This window comes from Trifolium pratense, linkage group LG4, assembly GCF_020283565.1.
Source record: "Trifolium pratense cultivar HEN17-A07 linkage group LG4, ARS_RC_1.1, whole genome shotgun sequence".
NCBI classification, from domain to species: domain Eukaryota; kingdom Viridiplantae; phylum Streptophyta; class Magnoliopsida; order Fabales; family Fabaceae; genus Trifolium; species Trifolium pratense.
The window spans coordinates 12,503,652-12,527,520 of NC_060062.1; the positions used below are offsets into that span (position 1 = coordinate 12,503,652).

The 23,869-nt window shown below is 33.2% G+C and overlaps 3 protein-coding genes across 5 annotated transcripts; 2 read left to right on the forward strand and 1 right to left on the reverse strand.

Moving 5' to 3' along the window:
• The first annotated feature begins 1,475 nt into the window (after positions 1-1,475).
• LOC123920573 (DNA topoisomerase 1 alpha-like) lies at positions 1,476-9,085 on the forward strand. Of its 2 annotated transcripts, XM_045972855.1 has the most exons (17): positions 1,488-1,770; positions 2,138-2,332; positions 2,501-3,508; positions 3,654-3,848; positions 5,118-5,198; positions 5,654-5,713; positions 5,845-5,939; positions 6,026-6,182; positions 6,299-6,424; positions 6,797-6,877; positions 7,051-7,141; positions 7,217-7,350; positions 7,940-8,008; positions 8,094-8,183; positions 8,313-8,416; positions 8,497-8,665; positions 8,753-9,085. In XM_045972855.1, exons 2-17 carry the CDS (start codon positions 2,183-2,185, stop codon positions 8,819-8,821), a joined length of 2,679 nt encoding a protein of 892 aa, XP_045828811.1. In that variant the 5' UTR covers positions 1,488-1,770; positions 2,138-2,182; the 3' UTR covers positions 8,822-9,085. The 2 variants fall into 2 exon arrangements, with proteins under 2 accessions (XP_045828810.1, XP_045828811.1); XM_045972854.1 differs by having other exon boundaries at positions 1,476-1,770; positions 2,138-3,508.
• Positions 9,086-11,819: 2,734 nt separating this feature from the next.
• Positions 11,820-15,870, reverse strand: LOC123920675 (embryogenesis-associated protein EMB8). Of its 2 annotated transcripts, none has more exons than XM_045972966.1 (7): positions 15,207-15,870; positions 14,862-14,990; positions 14,372-14,646; positions 14,173-14,270; positions 13,974-14,068; positions 13,018-13,071; positions 11,820-12,380 (listed from the first exon to the last, which is right to left on the reverse strand). In XM_045972966.1, exons 1-7 carry the CDS (start codon positions 15,612-15,614, stop codon positions 12,177-12,179), a joined length of 1,263 nt encoding a protein of 420 aa, XP_045828922.1. In that variant the 5' UTR covers positions 15,615-15,870; the 3' UTR covers positions 11,820-12,176. The 2 variants fall into 2 exon arrangements, with proteins under 2 accessions (XP_045828922.1, XP_045828924.1); XM_045972968.1 differs by having other exon boundaries at positions 13,018-13,067; positions 15,207-15,751.
• A 1,458-nt stretch (positions 15,871-17,328) lies between these two features.
• LOC123920676 (putative mediator of RNA polymerase II transcription subunit 26) lies at positions 17,329-23,202 on the forward strand. Its single transcript, XM_045972969.1, has 2 exons — positions 17,329-18,097; positions 22,296-23,202. The coding sequence occupies exons 1-2, from the start codon at positions 17,628-17,630 to the stop codon at positions 22,930-22,932; spliced, it is 1,107 nt and encodes a 368-aa protein (XP_045828925.1). The 5' UTR covers positions 17,329-17,627; the 3' UTR covers positions 22,933-23,202.
• Positions 23,203-23,869: the final 667 nt, after the last annotated feature.

Genomic DNA, 23,869 nt, shown 5'->3' on the forward strand with positions numbered 1-23,869 from the left:
GTTATACACTGAAACCATTATTATAGTTAAATGGTTTTATATGAGCATTAGTGCCAAGATGTTATACATTGAAACCATTAGTCCTTTTAATTGGTTTCAAGATGTTATACACTGAAACCATTTGTCTAGTTAAATGGTTTCATACTGTTATACACTGAAACCATTATTCTAGTTAAATGGTTTCATAGCGTTATACACTGAAACCATTAGTCTTGTTATTTGGTTTCAAGATGTTATACACTGAAACCATTAGTCTAGTTAAATGGTTTCATAGCGTTATACACTGAAACCATTATTTTTGTTAAATGGTTTCATATGGGCATTAGTGCCAAGATGTTATACACTGAAACCATTGTTATTAAGTAAAACATCACATAACCATTTTACAAAACCATGCTACATAAAGCAAAAAATCATATAAAGCAATTAGGTTTAGTTTAGTTGAAAAAAATTTGGATAGTATGCATGAGATATTAGATTCGATCATTTTTTTATTGTAAAGAAAAATCGATATATATATATATATATATATATATATATATATATATATATGTAATTAATGTATGAAATTTTATTTATATTGTGATTATGATTGTTAAAACTTAAAATTAAATTGTATGTTTGACAAGTATGCTTTATATATACATGAACCATTCGTTATTATGTTGGGTTTCGAAGGGGTGTATGACGAAAATTAATTAAAAATGAATTTTTATAATATATACTTCAAAGGAACAAAAATTATTATTTAATTGGAAACGGGGGGCGCGCTAGAAATTTGGGGGAGGGTTGCGCTAGAAGTTTGGAGGAGGGAAAAAAATTGGGGGTGCGCTAGAAATCTAAGGGAGGAAAAAAAATTGGGGGGCTCACAAGAAATCTAGGAGAGAAAGGAAAAAAAAAACTGGGGGGGTGCGCTAAGCAAAAGGGGGGCGCGCAAGTAATGAGGTAGTATATTGGGGGCGCGCAAGTAATGGATTGCCTAATTTTGGGTTTGGGCTGACCTTTGATTGACTTTTGGTGTAGGAAGCAAATATGATGGGTGTAGGAAGCAAGTTTATGCATGGTGCATAAGTTTAGGCTTATGCACCATAACCATACCCGATCACACCTATCTTTGAAATTTTGAATTGAACCAATTATTTTTGTTACCATATTATTGATACGAAGTTTTCGCCGCTATTTAGTAGTGACTAATCTCTGTAGTAGAACCTATGAGGCATACAAGGTGAATTCCCCTCCCAACCAAATGTTTTCCACACAAGAGTCGAAAATCAAACTCCTAACCTAATCAGTGGTTCAAAACGGTCCAAGATCTTTACCACATATGCTAATTCATTGTCGACGAATTGAACCATTATTATCAAGCCAAATTGACCTAAACCAAATTCGAATTAACTCGACTCATTTCCGACCCTACCAAGCCCAAATGAAAATGGGCTTTTAAGATTTATACAATGGGCAAAAAAAATTAGGCCCAAATAACCAAAGGAGGTGATGATCTATCTAATCTTTTGAAGCCCTAGGAGGAGAAAGTGAGGGAAGAAATATATACATTGATGGATGAAATTGGAATGTATATTGTAATCGAAGGTGGAAATCACAATCCCTAGCAAAAACCAGACCTTTCTTCACCGCGATTGCGAAATCATCATCCTTCCACTAAATTCACCAGCTCACAAAACCAAATGCAGGTGCTGCCGCTTTTCCGCCGGAGCTCGTCGCACCACTGATCTCAACGCCGCCGGAGTTCCTCGTCGACCGCCACAAACAGTGAGAAATTCCGTACACTTTTTTTTTTAGGTTCTATTTCGGATTTTCCTTCCAATTTCCCGGTAGCACGCGCCAGAATGCAATTTCATTGCGATTTGCAGCCGTGATAGCTGCTGCCCTTACAAAAGGCAGCGCACCAGAAATTGCATTAACTCGGCACCGCGCTTCGGCGAGGTGCCATTGACAACATAGATGTTAGTGGTAGTTTTAGTATGTGATAAATAAATTAAATAAAAATTAAGTTTTTTCATTGCTATGAATGGACGGTGTTGATTTCCTTTTGTTTGAATGGTGTTTTTCTTGGTGATTCGTTCAATTCTTGATGATTGATTTATATATTTATTAAAGGAAACTTATTTTTATGCAGAATTGAATTGCTGATTTACATGCACACAGCTTCTGTTGTTGAATAATGGCTGTTGAGACTTCTGATAAACCAAACTTGCCTAAAAATGTTGATGTTGATGACGATGATGATGATATGCCGATAACTTTTAAGAGAAACCCTAAGAAGAGTCCGTTGTATTCTGAAGTAAAGAAAACAAGTTCTCAAAGTCATGAGGGACAGTCAAAAAAACAGATTACTGATGGGCCTTCTGATAAACCAAACTTGCCCAAAAATGTTGACGTTGATGACGATGATGATGATATGCCAGTATCTTTTAAGAGAAACCCTAAGAAGAGTCCGTTGTATTCTGAAGTAAAGAAAACAAGTTCTCAAAGTCATGAGGGACAGTCAAACAAACAGATTACTGATGGGCCTTCTTCAAATGGTCAAAATTCTAAGCCATCACCCATGAAGCCTTCTGCAGGGATCTCGAAAACACCAAATTCGGCAGCTGTCAAGACATCCTCTAATAAGTCACCAGTAGCAAATTCAAAATCAAAGCCTCTTTTGGGACAGAAAACAAGCATTGATGTTAAGAAAGATACAAAAGTTATTGAAAACACACCTAAAGTTAAATGCGAAGATTCAGAGGATGACGATGATGATAAACCATTAAGTTCTAAGTGGAACATCAAATCTAATCATGATAACAAAGTAGTAGCCCCTGTTATGAAGACATCTGCTAAAGACTCGGATGAAGATGATGATGTCCCTCTGTCAGCAAAGTTATTACGGAATTGTAATTCGGAAACATCTACCAGGAACAATGATGACTCTGATAAGAAACCTAATTCAAAAGTTCAGAAAGATCGGCAAAATGGTTCCAGCACAAGTAATAAACAGACGAAGCCATCTACACTACCTGCTAAGAGAGAGCTAGAAAATTCTGATTCCAAGAACTCTTCAGTTAAGAAGTCAAAGGTCTCAGATTCAGCTGCTTCAATCAAAACTAAGCAAGTCACTGTCAAACCATCTGAGATTAAGACTCAGGAGGAAGATGATGACGATCTTCCCATTTCCCATAGAATTAAGAAGTCAGCTGATAAACCATCTTCCACAAAGAAAATAGTGACAAAGGTTACTAAAGTTAATAAGTCTGGTTCAACATCTTTTAAGAAGCAGACCAAGAGCAAAAAGACCAATAGCAAACAGACCAAGAACAAGTCAAAAAAGTCCGGCAGTGGCTCAGAATATTCCAAATCTACAAAACTTCTTCCCTCTGGTGATGGGCAGAAAAAATGGACTACATTGGTTCACAATGGTGTCATTTTCCCTCCTCCTTACCAGCCCCATGGAATAAAAATGCTTTATAAGGGGAAGCCTGTTGATTTGACTCCTGAGCAAGAGGAGGTGGGATTTATTATCTGAAAACTATGCTCTTGTTCCCTTTTTAATGAATTGGGTTCATTTAAGTACTTCTATGTAAAAGTTTCTCAGATTCAAAAGTCCATTCCGAGTTTTTGATTGTATTATGGGCTTTAAATATGTATTGCAGGTTGCTACAATGTATGCGGTCATGCGAGATACAGATTACATGCAGAAAGATAAGTTCAAGGAAAATTTCTGGAATGACTGGCGAAAGTTGCTAGGAAGAAATCATGTAATTCAGAACTTGAAAGATTGTGACTTCACACCAATCTATGACTGGTACCAAAGTGAAAAGGAAAAGAAGAAACAAATGACTACAGAAGTAAGTTGGTAACTCCATATACGTAATTTCATTTCTCCATGATAGAAATAGAAATTGATATTTCTTGGAACTTTACTTTTTTGAGTGGGTTTGTCTATATGTTTCAAATATATGCACACCAATTTGTCAATATGAAAAATATAATATAATTTTGATTTTAGCTGGTATATCTCTATATTCCTTACAATAGAGTACTGCACCATGTGATTATTTGAATCACATGATTTGATACAACTTGTCAAGCCATTATATTACCTATCATGTTTGGCGCGACTCATTTGATTTTTTTGGTTTGTTTTTCACCAATTCTCATCAGACATTGAAAATCAAATTATTTTAATTTGTTGAATGAAAAAGAACTGAAGGAGCACTATTGAACAATATCATACTGGGATATTCTATTGCTTTGTTTTCATTTTTATAAGGCAGGGTTCACTCACTCGCTGACTCACAGTATGCACTCTATTTGCCATTTCAACTTCTATATTTTCATTCTTCTTAAAAATTGACTTCCAAATGTCGCTTTATCCACAACTTATTTGGCCATATCATGGTCTATTTTCATTCTTACTGACAACATACGACTTGTGATTTTGTTATGTACAATTTATGATTACGCTGTTTTGTCAATCTGTAGTTTGAAATTATTACATTGAGCACTATATATCATGTATATTATATATGTTAAGCTATTTTTCACTGTCTTTGAATCCTACAATCTTACAATTCAATATAACACTATTTGATAACCATAACGCCAATTTCGATGATGTTATGAAATAAATCTTATAAGTTTCTGGATTTGTTAACTACTTTTAAACGGCAGCAGAAAAGAAACTGGGTCCATATTTGAAGTTTCGAGCCAATTTTGTACTCCTTCACGGGCCTTTTGTTTTTGAGTTTTTCGGGGATCGGAGGGGTGAGTGATGTTAAAGATTATGTTTGTGTATTTTGTACTACTTGAAGGACTGCAGCAATTTTATTCATTTCAGTGCTTCAGAGAATAGTGTCTATATTTTTCCCCGTTCTGTATTTAGAGAGTTGTTATATGCAATTAATTACTTTTGGGGCTGATGCTTATCATACTTTCTGTCAACAAAAGATTATTTTAGTAAATTTCATAAATATTGTATACCTATTCTGTTTCCATGTCTCTTATATTATTTAGGTGAATTGCGACAAGTTTTTGTATATTAAAAACCTGAAAGGTTGTAATTCATGTCATCTGTTGTTTAATTGTTGACCGACTCTGTCATTTCCTTTATGCAGGAGAAGAAAGCTCTGAAGGAAGAAAAATTGAAGCAAGAGGAGAAATACATGTGGGCTATTGTTGATGGTGTTAAAGAAAAGGTTAAATTATGCTCTCTCTCTTTTCCTCTTATTTCTCCTAATTGTTCTACAACTTCTATGACCTGTAATTGACCATTATGTTTGTAAGGGGGGAAATGTTATATGACCATCTCTTGACTTAGCCTTTACTCTGAATGTTTCTTGTGGATATGATTTTATCTTTGGCCATAGTATTACACTTCATTTTGCTGAATCTGTGGCATCATAATATCATTCTTTTCAATGATTTTTTTTACAATGTTCAGAAAATGGTTGCTTTTATGGGAGTTATGCGCTGTTGAATTTGCACGTTTTCTTCTCCTATTTAATTGTGTGACCTCTCTCTCTTGAATTTTTAGATGTATCTTCATATTTCAAGTTGCTGATTTCAAATTTATTCATGAAGTAAAATTTTAGCTTATGACTATTTTTTTTGGAATAACTTATGACTATTTTTTATTAAATCTTCATTTTAGGTTGGAAATTTCAGAGTTGAACCTCCAGGATTGTTCCGTGGCCGTGGAGAGCATCCCAAGGTTACTATGCTAGTTGATACTGGAACTAGATACTTGTAGATTTTCAGATATATAATGATTTCATCCTCAGAACTTTGACTGCCTTCTAAAGTTTATAGCATTTACTTATTGACGGTAGTTTATGTTAATAGATGGGAAAATTGAAAAAACGCATTCATCCAAGGGACATCATAATTAATATTGGAGAGGATGCACCAGTTCCTGAATGTCCTATTCCTGGTGAACGGTATTATTCTACCTAATCATTTTGGAAAGTAAATTTTAATAACAATTTAATATTGTTAATATGACTGAGTTATGTGACCTTTGCAGCTGGAAGGAGATAAGACATGACAATACAGTTACATGGTTATGCTATTGGAGTGACCCAATTAATCCAAAGCTATTCAAGTATGTGTTTTTGGCAGCTAGTAGTTCCTTGAAGGGTCAAAGTGACAAGGAAAAGTATGAGAAGGCTAGGTTGTTGAAGGTGCTTTCATGCTTTCTTTGTTAGCTTTTATCGAATTCCATAATTGTGACACAATATTTTTGGTTTTCATTTAAAAGAACTTGTGTAATTGTCATAGTTTTAATATCTTGGTGCAGGATTATATAGAGAACATTAGGGCAGCATACACGAAAGATTTTACAAGTAAGGATATTACAAAGCAGCAGATAGCTGTTGCTACTTATCTTATTGATAAACTGGCTTTGAGAGCTGGTAATGAGAAGGTATTATGTCTATACGTGCACTTCCTAAATCTTTTCTGTGCTATCTCTGTAAGTTGATGCCTTCACTAAAACAAAGAATTACATAAAAGAGGCCAAAAGACACACAAATGTATAGGTTTGTATAATTGAAGGTATTGTTTGTTTTGTTCCTGGTTTGTTTTAAAAGTATGCTTTTAAAATAGGTTTCTATAAATATAAATATTTGACGGTGTAGCCACTGCCTATTCCATAAGTCAAGAGAAGCATTCTATTCTATAAATTTATTGTAAGCTTTCCTAGTGTGTTTTAGTGCCTTCATTGTCAGATGGTTATCTTGATTTCTGCTTTCTGCTCATAAAGTTTAGTTATTTATCAATTGCATTTGCTCATCAGGATGATGATGAAGCTGATACTGTTGGCTGCTGCACATTGAAAGTAGAGAATGTGACAAGAGAAGCCCCCAACAAATTGCAGGTATTTGAGTTTAAAATTATTTTCAATTTTGTTCTTCTGGTTGGTTATGATTAATTGAGGACACTTTGGGGGTTTTCTAGGTGGAGTTATTACTCTCTTAAGTTGTTCTAAATAGCTGTTCCCATACTGATTCATCTTCTTGGTGACCTTGTTCGTTATCTGTTTTAATGCAGTTTAACTTCCTTGGTAAAGATTCAATCAAGTATGAAAATACGGTTGAGGTTGAGCTTCCTGTTTATAATGCAATTTTGAAATTCCAAAAAGGTGGGAAACTTATTCTTCTTTTTAATCTGTTTATAGTTTGAGATAAAGCCCTTAATTGTTTTTCTCTCTTTTCAGATAAAGGCCCTAGTGATGATCTCTTTGATAAGTTGGATACAAATAAATTAAATACTCATCTGAAGGAACTCATGCCTGGCTTAACAGCAAAAGTCTTCCGTACATACAATGCATCTTTCACATTAGATGATAAGGTAAAAATAGGTTTAAATGAAAATCCTTAAATTGTCATTCCTTGGGAAGACTTAAAAATATGATTTACTAATTCTATTCACACACACACACACACACACACACAAGAAAAGCCGGTTAAGATAGCATATTAGTATGCATTCTTTCATTAGACTTGATATTTTCTGTAATATCAATTTTATCTTATTTTAAAGTGATTTTTTTATAAATCAATTTTTTAAATTGTAAAACTACTCATACCCGAACTTTTGTTCGAAGAGTGTAAAGTTCCAAAATCATGATCTTTTTTTTCAAATCAAAATATTACACAGTCAAGATACATTAACAATTATATATAAGTATATTAGTCCTTACATCAAAGTAGATGGCTGAGACTGAAAAGCCCTTTTAATAACTTAAACTTAGGTGATGCTTTCCTCTTCACAACTTTTTCTTTTCCAACATTCATCCCCGTCATGGATCAAAATATACAAAATTGCATATATCCTTTGTCAAGGATGTATAGCTTTTCATGTTATGTAATGATTTCTTTTATTATGTTATATATATTAGACTTTTATATTTAATTTTCCTTGAATTGTGTGGCAACAGTTGGCTAAGGACACTAAAGATGGCGATGTTGCAGAAAAGATGGTTGTTTATAATCATGCAAATAAAGAGGTGAATTGGGATGAAGATATTGGTTTAGTATTTTGATTTAAATTGCTCTCGTTTATGTCATAACAGGTTGCCTTTTCCATAACAGGTTGCAATCATCTGTAATCATCAACGGAGTGTTTCAAAATCTCACAGTGCACAAATGACAAAATTAAATGAGAAAATCGACGAACTTCAGGTAATTAGAATATGAATCATGAACCTGGGATTGTATGATATTTCTTAATCAATATGTTTGAATTATATTTAATTTGGATTTTGTGGGCCATGAACACATAATTGGAGCTGCCTTAATCTTTACTTGTAGGCTGTTCTGAAGGAGCTGAAAGTAGATTTGGACAGGGCAAGGAAAGGAAAACCCCCTACAAAGAGTTCAGATGGAAAAAGCAAACGAAACTTAGCTCCCGAAGCGTAATTTAGCTTTCTAACATCTTTAACCATTGCATGTTTGAATAAATATGATGCATGATTGTGGTTTATCTGATGTACAGGTTAGAGAAAAAGATATCTCAAACCAATGCAAAAGTTGAGAAAATGCGACGTGATATGATGACAAAAGAAGATCTTAAAACTATAGCATTAGGCACATCCAAGTTAAACTACCTTGACCCCAGGATTACAGTTGCCTGGTGCAAGCGGCATGAGGTTCCCATTGAAAAGGTGCTGGCTTCTTTACTTGTTCAGTTTTTTTTTCCTACTCCCAATTTGTTAATTATCTGTGCTGCCTCTAATTACTGGAAATTTCAGATTTTCAACAAATCTCTGATAGCTAAATTTGCTTGGGCAATGGATGTGGACCCTGACTTCAGATTCTGAGATCTGTAGAATGGCGGCATGCTGACATCGATGATGGGTTGAAAACGTGTTTTTGCCAATTGTTTTCTATAAAAAATGTTTCCTGTGTTGTCGAGTCTAGCAGAAATCAATGTTGTAAGTGCATCTAATCTAATTAAGGGGAAAGTTTCCCCTTCTCCTTTGACCTGTTTACTGCTTAAACAGTTAACAATTCATATTTACGACTTTAATGTCATACCCATTGCCAAATGTGGAAAATGAAAGAGGTCAAGTTTTGTAGTGTCATTTTCTTTTTCCTTCCGTTATGTGATTTGGTATATGTTTCTATCTCGTGGGTGGTGGGTTCTTAATCCACTCATTTTAGCTCAATTTATTTTTAATGTTTTAAATATCGAATTGAAGATTGAATAGGTGAGACCTGAGTTATGCTTTAATTGGTTATATCGGTTCAATTATGGGTGAATCAAATGACAAATATATATACAAAATAAGAAATAAAATGAAATTGGCTGTACTAACTGTGGTTCAACTGTATTTCAACCAGATTGCAGCACAGTTAAGATCAAATGAATCCACCATCCATCTAGTTAGTTGTTGGCTAAATTCTATAGATGTACTAATATATCTTGGTTAGTTTTCACTAATGGCGAAGGATTATTAGCATATATTTGTAGTTTTATTATCAAGTTGATGATATTCCAGCTTCAAATTCAACAAGAAAACATTGTGGAAAGAGATTTGTGATTGGTCCAGTTGTTTTTGAGATGCTTTTGATTTTGGTATATGTTTCTTTTAGGAAATGGATTTGTTCAAAAATGCTGATTTGGGAAAGAATCAAAGGGTCTGAATATTAGTGATGACAAGATTATAATTTATGAATACATCTGTATACCAATAATAACCAGGAACATCTATATGATAGACATAACTACTTGTAAGGGTTACTATATATATTAGGAGAATGTGGCACGTGTTATGGAAGCAAATGCAGGATTTCTTGCATTAAGAATTTAAGATACATTAACATGTTCCCTAAACACATGTTATCATGACCCATTACATGATTTCCATTGTGCAAAATACAATCTTATGATTGTGTTTTTCCATTAATTCAATAATTTTATTGCTACTGTTCTGTTTTGTAATTTTGTGGTAATTGATTTGCAAATTTATCTTGTGTCATTTCGTGCCTAATTTTCATCTTGCTCCATGTTTGTTAAAATTCAATGCTCTAAGCAAGTTTCTAATTTTAACTTCTATTGTTATATGCTTCCAAAGAGTGTTTGTTTGCCCTTTTCTGTTACTAGCACTTTGATCTTAGCAGTATGCCAGTATCTACTCCAAAATGATCTCAATTAAAACTTGTTCAAGAATCATGATAGAGGCAATCTATAATAAAACATTTATATGTCATTCAAATAGGGATGATAATTTATTTGAACAATGAAATGACCGAGGTTGAGAGAATGCATTGTGTACTGGGGAATGTAAAAAAGGTGGTTGTTGTCTCTATTGTGTTTATCACCAAGATTATAATGTTCCACTTCACCAACTTGGCTATGGCCAACAATTATTAGTCACATTAGAGAAGAACAAGATTATAATGTTAGTGATGGGTAATGTGGCTTATAATTGTTTGTATACTTTCATTTTGATTACTCAATGTTTGGTCTTAAAAGTATTAATTATGTTGTGAAAGTATCGTACATGTATCGGTGTCAAATACGTATTTGACACCGATACTTGGACAATTTTGGAGTGTCGGGGCTTTTCAACTCTGAAATGAATTTGTGTTCTCAACTTCTCATCAGTTTTCAAAGCATCTTTTCGGTTGAATCCAAATTTACGGCAAGTGTTTATCGCTATGTCTAATGAGAGGAAATGTGGATCACTTAGGATAAAATTTTACTTGCATATATGGTAATAGTGATAAGACATACTTATCTTAGTATTTTGTTTATGATCTTTATGGTTGTTTACTTCTTTCTATTTGATGAGCAATTGCTTGTATGTTTTTAGGTGTTGTTTTAGATTTTGTAGTTACGTTATAAAACGTGCGTTTTTTTTTTTTTGAGAATGAAAAAAAAAAAATATTGTTAATGTAAGAGGGACTAATCTATTCAACTTTTAATTATACTAAAAACCCATTTTAATTTTTAATATGATATATCTGTTTTAAAAAAATTTGCCTAACAATGAGTTTTCCAAATACAATGTCTTGAACTTTTGGCCGACAACTACAAGGATAGTATCAGGAAGAGGTGGACGGAATTTTTTAAGCTGGCACAGGTAGTAGAGGGACCAGGATTCCATGCATTCTTTGGGTGTAGTCGTGCAGTCATTTCATTTATAGCCGTCCGATCAAGATTTAAAACTGTATTTGTTAACTAAATTTATTTAAACCGTCCGATTATGATCGGACGGCTATAAATCAATTGCATTGAAATTTTGACTCCACATGATCCATTTCCGTAGTAGAGGCATTCTCCACTCCATATGTAGAATCTGAAAGTTTTTTTTAAGAAGCTAAATTAGCTCACCCAAATTAGCGCCAGAGAGAATCAAACCTCAGACCTCAAGAGGAGCACACTCTCAGGTCCCAAGCCAATACCAATGCACCAACCCAAGTGGGTTAGAATCTGAAAGTTAAAGGCATCATTGGTAGGCGGACAAGCGAGCATTCCTGTGTGATTGGGGAGAGAATATTCCTTACATAAATGCTAGAAGGAAAGTCAAGGAAGAGAGATTAATGAATGGAGAGAACAATGTTAATGACTTAGGCAGTGAAAGTTTCTAATTTTTTTGGTTTATTATAACAGAGTTGAGGATCGAACCCAGGACTTCATGCATACTACCAAAATCTCTAACCACCAGACCAAACCTAGACAGTGAAAATTTCTAATTTGTTTTGTCATATGTGGGCATTTTGTTGGCATTGGAATTGTTGAAGGAAGAGAAAGGAAACAAGCTTGATGATGGCAAAATTTGCACTTCATGTTGGATTCTAAAAACTATATAAGAGACACAACTTCAACTGCATTGTAATGAATTTCAAAAGTGTAGCAATAAAATAACAATGATTTCGACTATAAAAAATTTAAAAAGTTCAAAATAAATTACATACAAGTCATGAATGTTTAAAGAGTTACGGTACAAATTAATGATTTATTATATACTACTTTCTATAGCCATTTATTAAATGAAATGATATACTTGATCATAAATAATATTCACCATGCTATGCTGGAGTAGGAACAAGAGTGTAGTTGCTTCCGCATGCTAGCAAACTCCGAGGACTAAGTTTTCCAGAATGTTCTGTTTGTGAGATTGCAGAATGTACTTGTGATGAATGAATGATGAAACATGTAACCAAGTGTCACACTACACTTTGCAAAGTCTCTTTATTATCTCCAGAATTGCTACAAGTTTGCGGGGCTTTGGCTGCTTCTGTCTCCAGATATTGAAGGAAATCAATCACCAAAGGATCAGTCCAAGGGGCTCCAAGTGGAGCTTCGTCACCGGCAACCCACCCCAGGTGACCACCTTTAGATGTCACTACTAACAAGCAGTTTGGATTTTCCTGATATAATAAGAAGAATCATAGTTGGAAATGGAGTAATACGAACGAACATGTTAATATAGGTAACCCAGGGGGATTAAGTAGCTCAACTAGTTTGAGCTAATGAGAGAAAACTGTTGAGTAAATATCCAAAGATCATTTGAGTAAATACTATCATAATGATTATCTTAGTTTAGTTAATCAGCTGGCATAAACAGTTAATACATCTTTTACAGAAGAGAAAACTGTTGGTCATAATAACTATGTTCATATAATCAGAATTATTACATGAAGATCAGACAGCTCAAATTCAGAGTCAGTGTATTAAATCTGATTTGCTGATACTGAATATGGGTCATCTGATCTTTATCCAACAACTACAAGATTATAACTTTGAAGTCAACACACAATATTCTGTACCTTGATATCAACACACAATAAGTGTACAGATAAAATTATTTTGAAGTCATTACATGTATCATCTTATTATCTATATTCTATACCATGCATCAATAAATGTAATCGAAAAATCATAATATTTTAATTTCTATCTATTCTTTTTTTCTTATTCTCCGTCTCATTTACAGTTCCGAAAGGGAATGGATTCTAGTCAAGAATGATAACACTATATTCCATAATTCAAAATAAAATTGCATACCTTGATATCTTCACGAGGAATTCCCCTAGAAGGAGCAATTGGATCATTCTCTGCCTAGAAAAGAGAAAGTTATCAGAGGAAGAAAAAAAAAATTATACAATGGAAGATGCAAAATTCTAACAAGTTCCAGAGATTAATATGGCTAATACCAGTTGGATAACAACTTACAAGCTTGATAGCTTAACCTATATAGGAGTATTAAATAATAAGTCCCATTTGGAAATTTATTTACTTCATAATTCCAATACACTTTCTTCTTCCTTTATCCCATTTAAATTTCACTATTTTGCAACACAAATAGCATAAACTCTATAATATAAAAACAAATTCATTGCCAATCTTTTTAAGTCAATTTATATAGCACTGAAAATTGAAAAGTGTAGGGCTTGAAGCCCTCATCATTATAAAAAAAAAATAAAAAAAAAATTGAAAAGTGTTAAATTCAGACTTAACCAGATTAAAGGTCCTTCAGCTATTTTTTCAGGATTTAGTGTAAGTTATATTAACATCCTCCTACCTACCAAGTAAGGGATTAAATCTCATCATAATCAGGAGTAGCATGCACTCATACACATATACAACACGTAAATTTTCAACACGAAGCACTCAAAAGGAGCTACAAATAATGCTAAGTCACCAACTTGCATCTTATATAGTGAGTTCTCTTGATAACTGATGGGGGTAAAGTGATTTCTTTCAATCATATTTCTGCCAAAAAATAACTGTGTATATGTTTCTTAAAATCGGATCTAACCATTACTTTATAAAATGAGGGTAACATTATTGCACCATATTATTCTAGGATGTAAAGTATAGTTGAATCAATAAATGGAGGTTGCAAATCACATTTGACAGAGGATAAACAATGCAGAAAGTTGTTTTTTTCTTTTCAACTTTATGAAACTACATATCAAGAGAAACACAGATAAGAACTTTTTTGAGTCAAAAGTTTCTACCTGGATGCAGAGCAAAGGTGTTTGAACGTGTTTAATGGAATCTGAACTGCTTGAATTAAAGTAGTAGTCATCCACAGACTTGAATCCAAAAGAAACTGCAAAGCCTCATAGAAGATTATCTGAGCAGATAATAACACTTCACAATTTTGATCTATCTATCTATCTATCTATTCAACTTCCACAAGTTAGTATGACGTACCACGGGTCAGTCCATCATCAAATTCCCTAACAGACTTGGCATTGGCGACCATTGGAATGTTATACTCACCACCAATATCTTCAAAGAGTAATGCATGTCTGCACCCAAAAATAAAAGTAAAAGTTGTCATGTTCAGCTAATGGATCCATTAATATGTAGCTAGAATAACAATATATAAATTACATATAATTTTTCTCACTTGTTGAAAATCTTGCAGAGAGCACTAGAAAGAGCCTTGTCATAAATTTTGTTAAAGCCCTTTCGGAAGTCCTCATCTGACACGACCAAATTGAATGGATTGCACAAAGATACAGCACCCGAAAGAGGACAATTGTGGGATTCCTGACCCAAGTAACGAACAAGAATATTTGCTCCGAGTGACCAACCAACGCCATATAAATTAGCATTGGGGTATCTATCAGAGACATGTGAAACAACCTCATGCATATCTCCTAAAAATGATGCTGAATAGAACTGCACAACACAATACATTAAGGCAAGTGTCAGAAAAAATGATGCTGCACAGAGTGTAGCTTCTACAAAATCACGTGATTATGGCAAATACTGCCTCCAAACCCAAATATAAGAAAAAGTTGAATCAACAAAAGTTGATGCATCTGTTCCAATTTGAGACCGGAGATAGTACAGCAAATATGCAATTTAGTGAATTTACAAGGAAACTCACTCACCTGAGGAGTAGTCACAGGGCTATCTCCACAGCCACGACTATTGAACACAACAACACGCCACCCTTTACTTCGAGCTCTAACTAACATATGTCTAACATAAGAATCCCCACTGCCTCCGGTTAAGCCCGGCTGCACAAAATCACAAAAACCGTTTTTTAGTTTACTTCAATTGACTTAGACTATGTTTGACAAAAAATAGAGGATAGTTAATAAGTGACCTTATAGCGGATGAACTTATAACTTATAGTGAATAAACTAACTTATTGAGTTTGTAGTGATTGGTATAACTAGCAGTTCAACTAACTTATAAATATGAAATGACAACTTAGGAGTGAAGGAACTAACCAGCAAAATGAGGAGTGGAGCATGAGGCAGCAAGCGACGATCGTCACCAGAAACCCAGTCGAGAGCGACAGATCCTCCATCTTTAGTTCTGAGACACTGGCGGCGGAGGGTAACATGAGGAGTCGATCTAAAAAACGAGGCAAATATGGTTTCAACGTGGCGATTCCAAGTGATGAAGGGGAAAGGATTGTAGGGACGAGTGAGATGAGTTAGAGATGGGAAGAAACGGTGAAGTCCGCCTCCGAGGATTTCGAAGGATGGATGAGGTTGTTGGTGGTGGTCGGAGGCGGACATTGATGATGATGATGACAAGTGGAGGAGGGGTTTGATTAGTGAAGCATTATTGATTTTGTTGTATGATGGATGAAGAAATGGTGTAGGTCCCACCAGTGACCTTGTTGTTGCCATATTACAGTATTATTCTACTTCCGTTGTTAGTTTATTGGATATCTTCTACTTCTACTACTGCTGCTTAATGTGAATGTGTGTATTGAAATTGAACACATCATATTCATAATGATATGAAACAAGTTACATTCACATGGTCAAGTGTTGGATGGGAGTGTGAGTGGGAATCGTTCATTACTCAAAAGAGGAAAAATAAAAACACATGTGAGAAGAGTATAGACAAGCGGGTGATTGCATTGCTTGCGCAAAATGAGATGAAAGGTGAAAAAATTTTGTTAAGAGAGTAATTATACGCCTAAATTGACCATAAATCATCAATTTGTGATAGATCAAGAAGAAGATAATGCACAAGTGCATAATAAAAAATTAAGTTGAAAATCTTAATCCTCAACACGGATCCTTTGACTTTAATTCGATATTTAAGTTTATCATTATATTAACGTAGAATTTTTTTTAGAATAAAATATTTAAATTTGTTATAAAATATTAATTTAGAATAAAATATTTAAATTTGTTATAAAGTTAAATATAAGTTAAAGTATTGTGATATTTTTTTTGTAAAAGTAATTTATCCAATTTTTTATGTTTTAGTGACAAATAATAGTTTCGTACATATTTTTTAATAGAAAATTAGTAATTTTATTAGGAATATCTAGGGTAATTTAGTAAATTTGATAGTAATTAACTTTATTTTATTATTATTAATAGTTAATAGTAAACTTGGTAGTAATATTATTTATTTTATTTTATTTTATTTTATTTATGAAAAATATTGTTTATATTTTTTTTTTTAAATATAGTTATTGTTTATGTTTCTATATATATATTCCTATTTTTATGTATTCAACTTATTTTTTCTATATTCTTTCCATAATTTATTTTTATTGACTAAACTCTCTATAATATTTTTTTTTTTGGTTCTTATTTTTATGTATAGATTCTTATATAATATTTTTTCTTTTACTCATCTTATTCTTTCTATATTTTTTGTATTTATTTTATATTCTTTCTACATTTTTTAAATTTTTTTTCAGTGAAACTACAATGAATGATATAAAACTTGCAACGTGGTTAAAAGTAAAAAGGATAAATTAGTAACTTTGGTAGTAATCAATTTTAATACATTAGTAGTAGATAGATTATTCTATTTTGTTCAAATCTATAATCTATTTTGTTTCTTTTTTTTTTTTTGACAAAAGTTTTGTTTCTATTTTTAAGCATATAATTTTTTTTTGTATTTATCTTATACTATTTCAATATTTTTTTTAATGAAATTACAATAAATGATATAAAACTTGCAACGTGGTTCAAAATAATAAAGATAAATCAGTAATTTTTATGGTAATCGATTTTAGTAATAGATATTTTTCCATGCATTTTATAGGATCCTTTTTAATTTTCAACCATATTAATCCTTTTTTTTTTTTACCAAATTACTTGTACAACCAATTTTATCTAATTTTCAATTAGTTTAATTGTTGTGCACCGTTAGTGTAAAGATTTTTTACACATACATCCAATGATGTGTTGTCACATCATTTAATGAATGTAATACATCATGTGTTTTTAAATATCATACATCATGTGTCGGTATATTAATGAACGCATGTGTAAAATAATTTTACACCGAGAATGCATATAAATTAAATTCATTTTCAATATTTCCAACTTATTTCTACTAGATCGGTTTAGACATAAACACATTGATTAATTGTAACTTTGGGTTAGGTTTACCAAACAAACCCGAAGATTATGCCGAGTGAAACCACTTCCTCTTAAAAGAGAAAAAATAAAAAACACAAGGGAAGGAAAAGCATAGACAACAAGTGGATGATTGCATTGCTTTGCTTGCGCACGATATGAGATGAGAGTGATGATAATAGGAACATGAAACATCAGAAACAACAAAGAATTTAGTTTTTGGAGAGAAACACTTTGTCTTTTCTTTTCTCTTCCTTCATTCGAAAAACGAAATTGCACGATAATTTCCAAGATTTTGATTTTGGAAAAAAAATGGATGAATCAAAGGCAATGCATCAGCAACAACAACAACAACAACAACAACAGCAACAACAGCAACTATTGATGCAACAAGAACAATTCCAGAAGCAGCAACAACATTTTCTGCTCTTACAGCAATTCCAGAAGCAACAACAACAACAACAACAGCAAGCAGCGCAAGCAGCTGCAATTTCTCGATTTCCTTCAAACATTGATGCTCACTTGCGTCCCATAAGACCTCCCAATCTTCAACAAAACCCTAACCCTAATCCTAATCCTAATCCCATTCTCAATTTACACCAAAACCCTAATTCAAACCATCAACAATCTCAGCAGCAGCAGCAGCAGCAACAACAACAACAGCAAAAGATTATTCGACCTGGGAATCAAATGGAGCTTCAGATGGCTTACCAAGATGCTTGGCGGGTCTGCCATCCAGATTTCAAACGGCCCTTTTCTTCTCTTGAAGATGCCTGCGAGAGGTTCCTTCTCTCACCTCATATATATATATATATATATATATATATATATATATATATATATATATATATATATATATATATATATATATATATATATATATATTCATTCAACGAACAAAATGTTTTTTATTTTTATTTTCGGCCGTGGTATGAGTAAAGTCTAGCTAAAAAAATCAAACTTGGATTTTTTTGAACAATTCGTCCTAGGGTGAACTCATTAAGTGAGGGCATGATAATCCAGAGTTCGGCCGTGAGATGACTAAAATCTGGCCAAGACATCGAACTTGGATTTTCCCAAACAATTCGTCTTAGGGTGAAATCATTAATCACCTGAGCTCGGTTACTTGGGTTTTTTTTGTGTGTTTCTGATTGGCCATTGTTTTTTCTAACTTGTGCTTTTTCTAATTATAAATGTTGTTTTTGCTTAGTTTTCCTAAATAATGTCACTGAATAGGAAATATCACATAAATGCTAAATTAACCACAGTTGAGTAACTTATTAGGATTAATTTGATGTATCATGAAATTCTCCTATTACTCTTAATTTATATGCAAACAGCTTCAACCTGTTTTGTTTAGATTTTTGGAAAGGGTAAAGGAAACTTTACTGTGCCTTGGGGGGAAAATCTTACACAAACAGGTTATTGACATTGAAGCTTTTGATTACAATATTTCTGGGGTGCCTGTGCTCTATAGGATTTTCACATTGATACGAGAAATTACTTTATAGCAAGTTAAGAAGATTATCCCTCCATATAAACAATAAATAAATAGGCTTACTAAGCATGCCCTTCGTGATTTACCTCAAATTATGTTTGTGGCCTTACAATCACTTGCTTGCTGCAGCATATTCTGCAGTTCTTTTAGAGAATCAGTCTTAGTTTTTTGGTCTCTCAAGATGCTTTGTGATTTAATTTGTGTTTTTATTACCATTAAGTCAACAGTCTTTGAATGAAAAAATTACTGTTCCAATTGAGAGAAGCTATTAGTGATACTGTATTAGGATAGTTTACAGTTTAATATTTGAGTGAAACTTAAATAACCAATATTCAAAATGAGCTATGCCATCTCATATTGTGATGAGTATGTTTTCCATATATGGTACTGGCGGGTTTTGGAGGGAAGGGAGGACTTAATCTTTTTTAAATTAGGGATACTATCAGCTGTTTCTGAAAATTAGATTAGTGTAAATGAATTGTTATATGATCATATATCATGTAATTCATTGTTTTTCTTAAATATCAAATATATACCAAAATATAAAGTATAAACTTACTCTTCCATACTCCTCTCCTCTGAAACCCAACTCCCAAACATACCCTTAGTGATTTCCCTCAAATTATGTTTGTGGCCTTTCAATTACTTGCTTGTTTCACCATATTCTGAAGTTCTTTCAAGATGTTTTGTGATTTTATTTGTACTTCTACCATTAAGTCAATAGTCTCTGAATTAAAAATGCCCTTGCAATCGAATGGAGCTATTAGTGATACTGCATTAGTATAGTTTACAGTTTAATATTTGAGTGAAACTTAAATAACCAATCTTCAAAATGAGCTATGCCACCTCACATTGTGATGAGTATATTGGAGCGGTTGTTGTTGCAGCACATTGAAACTTTTTTATGTGTAAAGCCAGAAGATCAGATACGTTTATGAAATAGTATAATTTTAATCATATATCAGAATCATACAGAAATTACAATTGTTCGACAAATATTGGAATATTATGAAATAAGTCTTTTGCACAATATATTTTGTCCCCTCATATATACATTAATTCCTGTGATCTGATGTTACTGTTTTGTACTTCCATTGTGGTAAAATTGAATGTAGTGATTACTGATTGCAGTAATCTTCTTGAACAAACTCCCATTTCCTTTATATTTACGTGTTGTGACAAAGATAAGTGTCGGTCAGACTTGTGAGGTGTTCAAATCAAATATTGATTTCATTGTATAGATGATATGAACCCATTTCTTCGACACACCGGTCATTTCCTGTCAATTAATTGTTGTAGAGATTCACAGTACTGTGTTTTCTAAAACTGGCCTTCAATTGTTTCATTAACCTTTTCAAATTTAAACTATATTTTGGTATTTGGGCTACCTCCTGCTGCTGGTTGCCAGGTGTCTCGCACCAGTCTTTAGGTTACTACAGCTTGTTCAAAACCATCCTTTGTGTCGTCAAAGCCCTGATTCTGAATAGATTTCACTGTTGTATTTCCCAACAAGTTAAACTATCGATTGAGAATTGTGATGAGTCCCACATTGGATGAGATAAGGCCTGAAAATGAGTGTATAAGTGGGAGGCATCTCTGACCTTAAAAGCCAATTTTGTAAGGTTGAATTATGTCCAACCCAAATTCATTTTTCTCAAAACTGATTTCAGATTGGGAAACTTTTACTTCATGATATTGATTTGTGTGCAAACAAAATGTGATGTTATTGTTAGTTCTTCTTAACCTTAGCTGGGATTAGAATCTGTGTTGTCAATCTCGGATATTGAAATGGAGCGGCCTAACCAAAATTGGGATAGCAGAGAGTGGGACGGCCGGTAATCAATAAATTTTGGAATTTTATACAATTAATAATACTAATAAACACATAATTTCTGAAAAATGAAACAATATTCGCAATTCATGAAATGTTCATAATTTAATATAAAAATTACAGCTCTTAAGCAAACTTAATTGTAGATACCAACAAAATTCAAGGAAACAAACAAGTTAAGCCTCTAAATTCATGGAAACACACTTGTGGTTGCGACACCCACTGGGCTCGATAGAGGCACTATTGCTGCTTGTAACAACATAGACTAGAAACTAGAAAGATATTTCAACTAACGTCGATCATTTATTTAAGGTGACAGAAGCCAAAAAATGTAAGTGTATTTGGGAAAACAACTTAACTGTTTATTGAACAGGTATTTATCATTTGATTATATAAGTGCTTACATATAATGAATAATCAAAGAGGAAATGTGGCTAAACTGTTTTTATGCAAGTTGTATATGTTTTCAATTTTTCATATCATGAGTAGCTTATGGAAATAAGTTGAAAACAGCTTATGAACATATCATATGCTATTTTCATAAACTCTCTGAAACTCTACAAGTGCTTGTGTAGTATTATAAGCTTAAATAAGTCTTAAATAAGCTATTCCAAATGCATCCTTAGTTGATGTTTTTGTTATTATATGCTTATATGTTATATCCCAATCAGTTCTATGCATCATAATATTATTCAGCATTAATTTTGTGGACCGAATACAAACTCTATCTCTTCACTTGCAGTTTCTCACTACGATCTGCTTATTTGGATCTGTTACACATCTGCTTTGCAGAATTCTTTCATGTTGGTTTCCTCATTTTACTTTATTTTTTTTAGCGGTCCTTTTCATCTTATATATTCATGTGATCCTTTGGTTTTGTGTTCGACAGTGTGATGTTATTTTCTCTGATTTTAGAATTGTTTAGAACAAGTTATCTAGTATTCCAACTTTACTTTCCTTGTCATTAACCCTGTTTCTAATAACATATCAAAATCTCTCTATTTATGTTTGGAACCACCATACATGAAGCTATTATCTGTTCCCATGTCCTTACTCATAATTTTACTTTATGCATATATTTTTTTCTTAGATTTAGTTCTGCAAAGCCCTATAACATAAGGTTCTATTAGATCTAATCCTTACTCTACCATATGGCATTTGCTTGGGACCTGGGAGTGTGCTCCTCCTTAAGGTCTTAGGTTCGATTCTCTTTGGTACCAATTTGGGTGGGCTAATTTAGCTTCTTCAAAAGATAAAATTTATTTCTCTCAATGGAAGTGAGACTAACAGTTGATTTATCATAATGTATTATAAATCAATCTGGAGTTCTACTTGTTATATTACGAGTATGTTTGCAAGTTACACTTTTGTGAGTACATTAGTAAGTTGTGATCCTTACAAAAACTAGTACTGCATCGGTAATTTGTGTGACTTAATTTATAACATGGCTACATTTTTCTAGCTGTGTAACTTGTCATGTGTGTATCTCCGTCATAGCTGTAAATGTTTTGTTATCCTGATTGTGTTTCATTGAAATGTGCTCTTACAAATTTGAGCGTTGCGTATCATTTGCAAACAAAAAATTGCTTTGTTTTGAGCTTAATGAAATGAAGTTTGCTCTTATATATTTGCCTAAATTTTCCTCCTGCAGATTATTGCCATATCATGTTGTGGCAGATTATGAAGCAGAAGAGGATGATAGGATACTTGATTCCGACACAACTGGGCAGATGCTTTCAAGGTCCCAACAGTGGGATAATAATATTGCTGCAAAAATTGCTGAATTTACAGCAACTTTTGAGAAGCAAGCACTCGCCTTCAACATAATATCGCAGAAGAGATCTTTGGGGGAATTTAGGTCTGAGGAGAGACTGATGATTGAACAGGCACTTCTCCAAGAGGAAAGACGAGCTATGGTGGAATTAAGAGCAGAAATAGAATCCAGAGAGAAGGCTGGTCGTGAAGCCCATGAGGCTAAATTACGGATGGCAGCAATGTATCAAGCAGACCAGCAGGCAAGGGCTGATTCACAGTCTCATGCTGAAATGATGTCTCGAGCCCCCATAAGAGGAAGTGCACTGGGTTCCCAAGGCAGTGATATAGGGATTGGTGGTCATGACATGGGAGATCAGGATCACGGTGAGATGATGAATGGATGGGGAAACAATGCACAGAGAGATGAGAAGGAGCCATCTGAGGATTTCTTGAATGACGAAGCTGAAAATGGTGATACTGGCACGCCCGAGGGCTGGCGTGAGGCTGGTGAGTTTGATTTGAATGCTAGGTGAGTTATTTGAATAAGACCATTCCGGGATAGTTTGAATTATGTGTAAGGATCACTATCCATTTCTAAATAGCATTTTCCTATGTATCTACAAGTTAATATTCTTGAGATTACTACTTTCTCAATTTACAGAGGCTGAAGGAAAAATATTGAACCAGTATTAGATTGGATGAATATCTAGTTTGTGCTCTTAGCCTATAATGTTGGCACACATGGTTGGATCAATTATGTGTCCAAAAGCAATATTTATATAAGCACAAATATTTGAAGTGTACATTAATTTTTCTGTGAAACTCAACTTTCATCAACCATACGTCCATACCAATATTCATTTTGGGAAAAATGCTAGTATATGAATCATAGGAACACGGATCCTCTCCGGTGCATTATTCACCGGAGACTGTCCGGTGTACATCATGACCCTTACTTGATCTTGATCACACATAATACTAAATCAATGGTTGTGATTTAATTGTAGAAAATTTTCAATGGAGGATCTGCTCTCGAATGTTTTTTGCTATTGTATGTTTTTTGTGGCATTTTTTCCCATAAAAATACTAAATTTTCTGCAGTACCAATGAGTACAAGGACAAAAGTTGAGTTGATCATCATTTTTTTTTTTGGTCAAGAGTTGATCATCATTTTAATCCTTAAGATTGTAAATTGTTTATAAATTAATCTCTCAAATTAATGAAATAGCGCGATTTAATCTCTTAAACTAAACAACATTGATCAATTTTTTTTTCTTTTAATATCTTTTTATGAACATTGAAGAAAAATGAAAAGATTAAATCATTTTTATTTGCAGGAATTTCTAATTTTTTTCCCGACAAATTTACCCTTTTTTTGGTAGAATTTGTTTACAGATTAATGTTTGCTAGCTTTTGCAGTAATAAAGCAAAGCACAACAATATAAAGCATGATAAGATTGCGTACAAGTA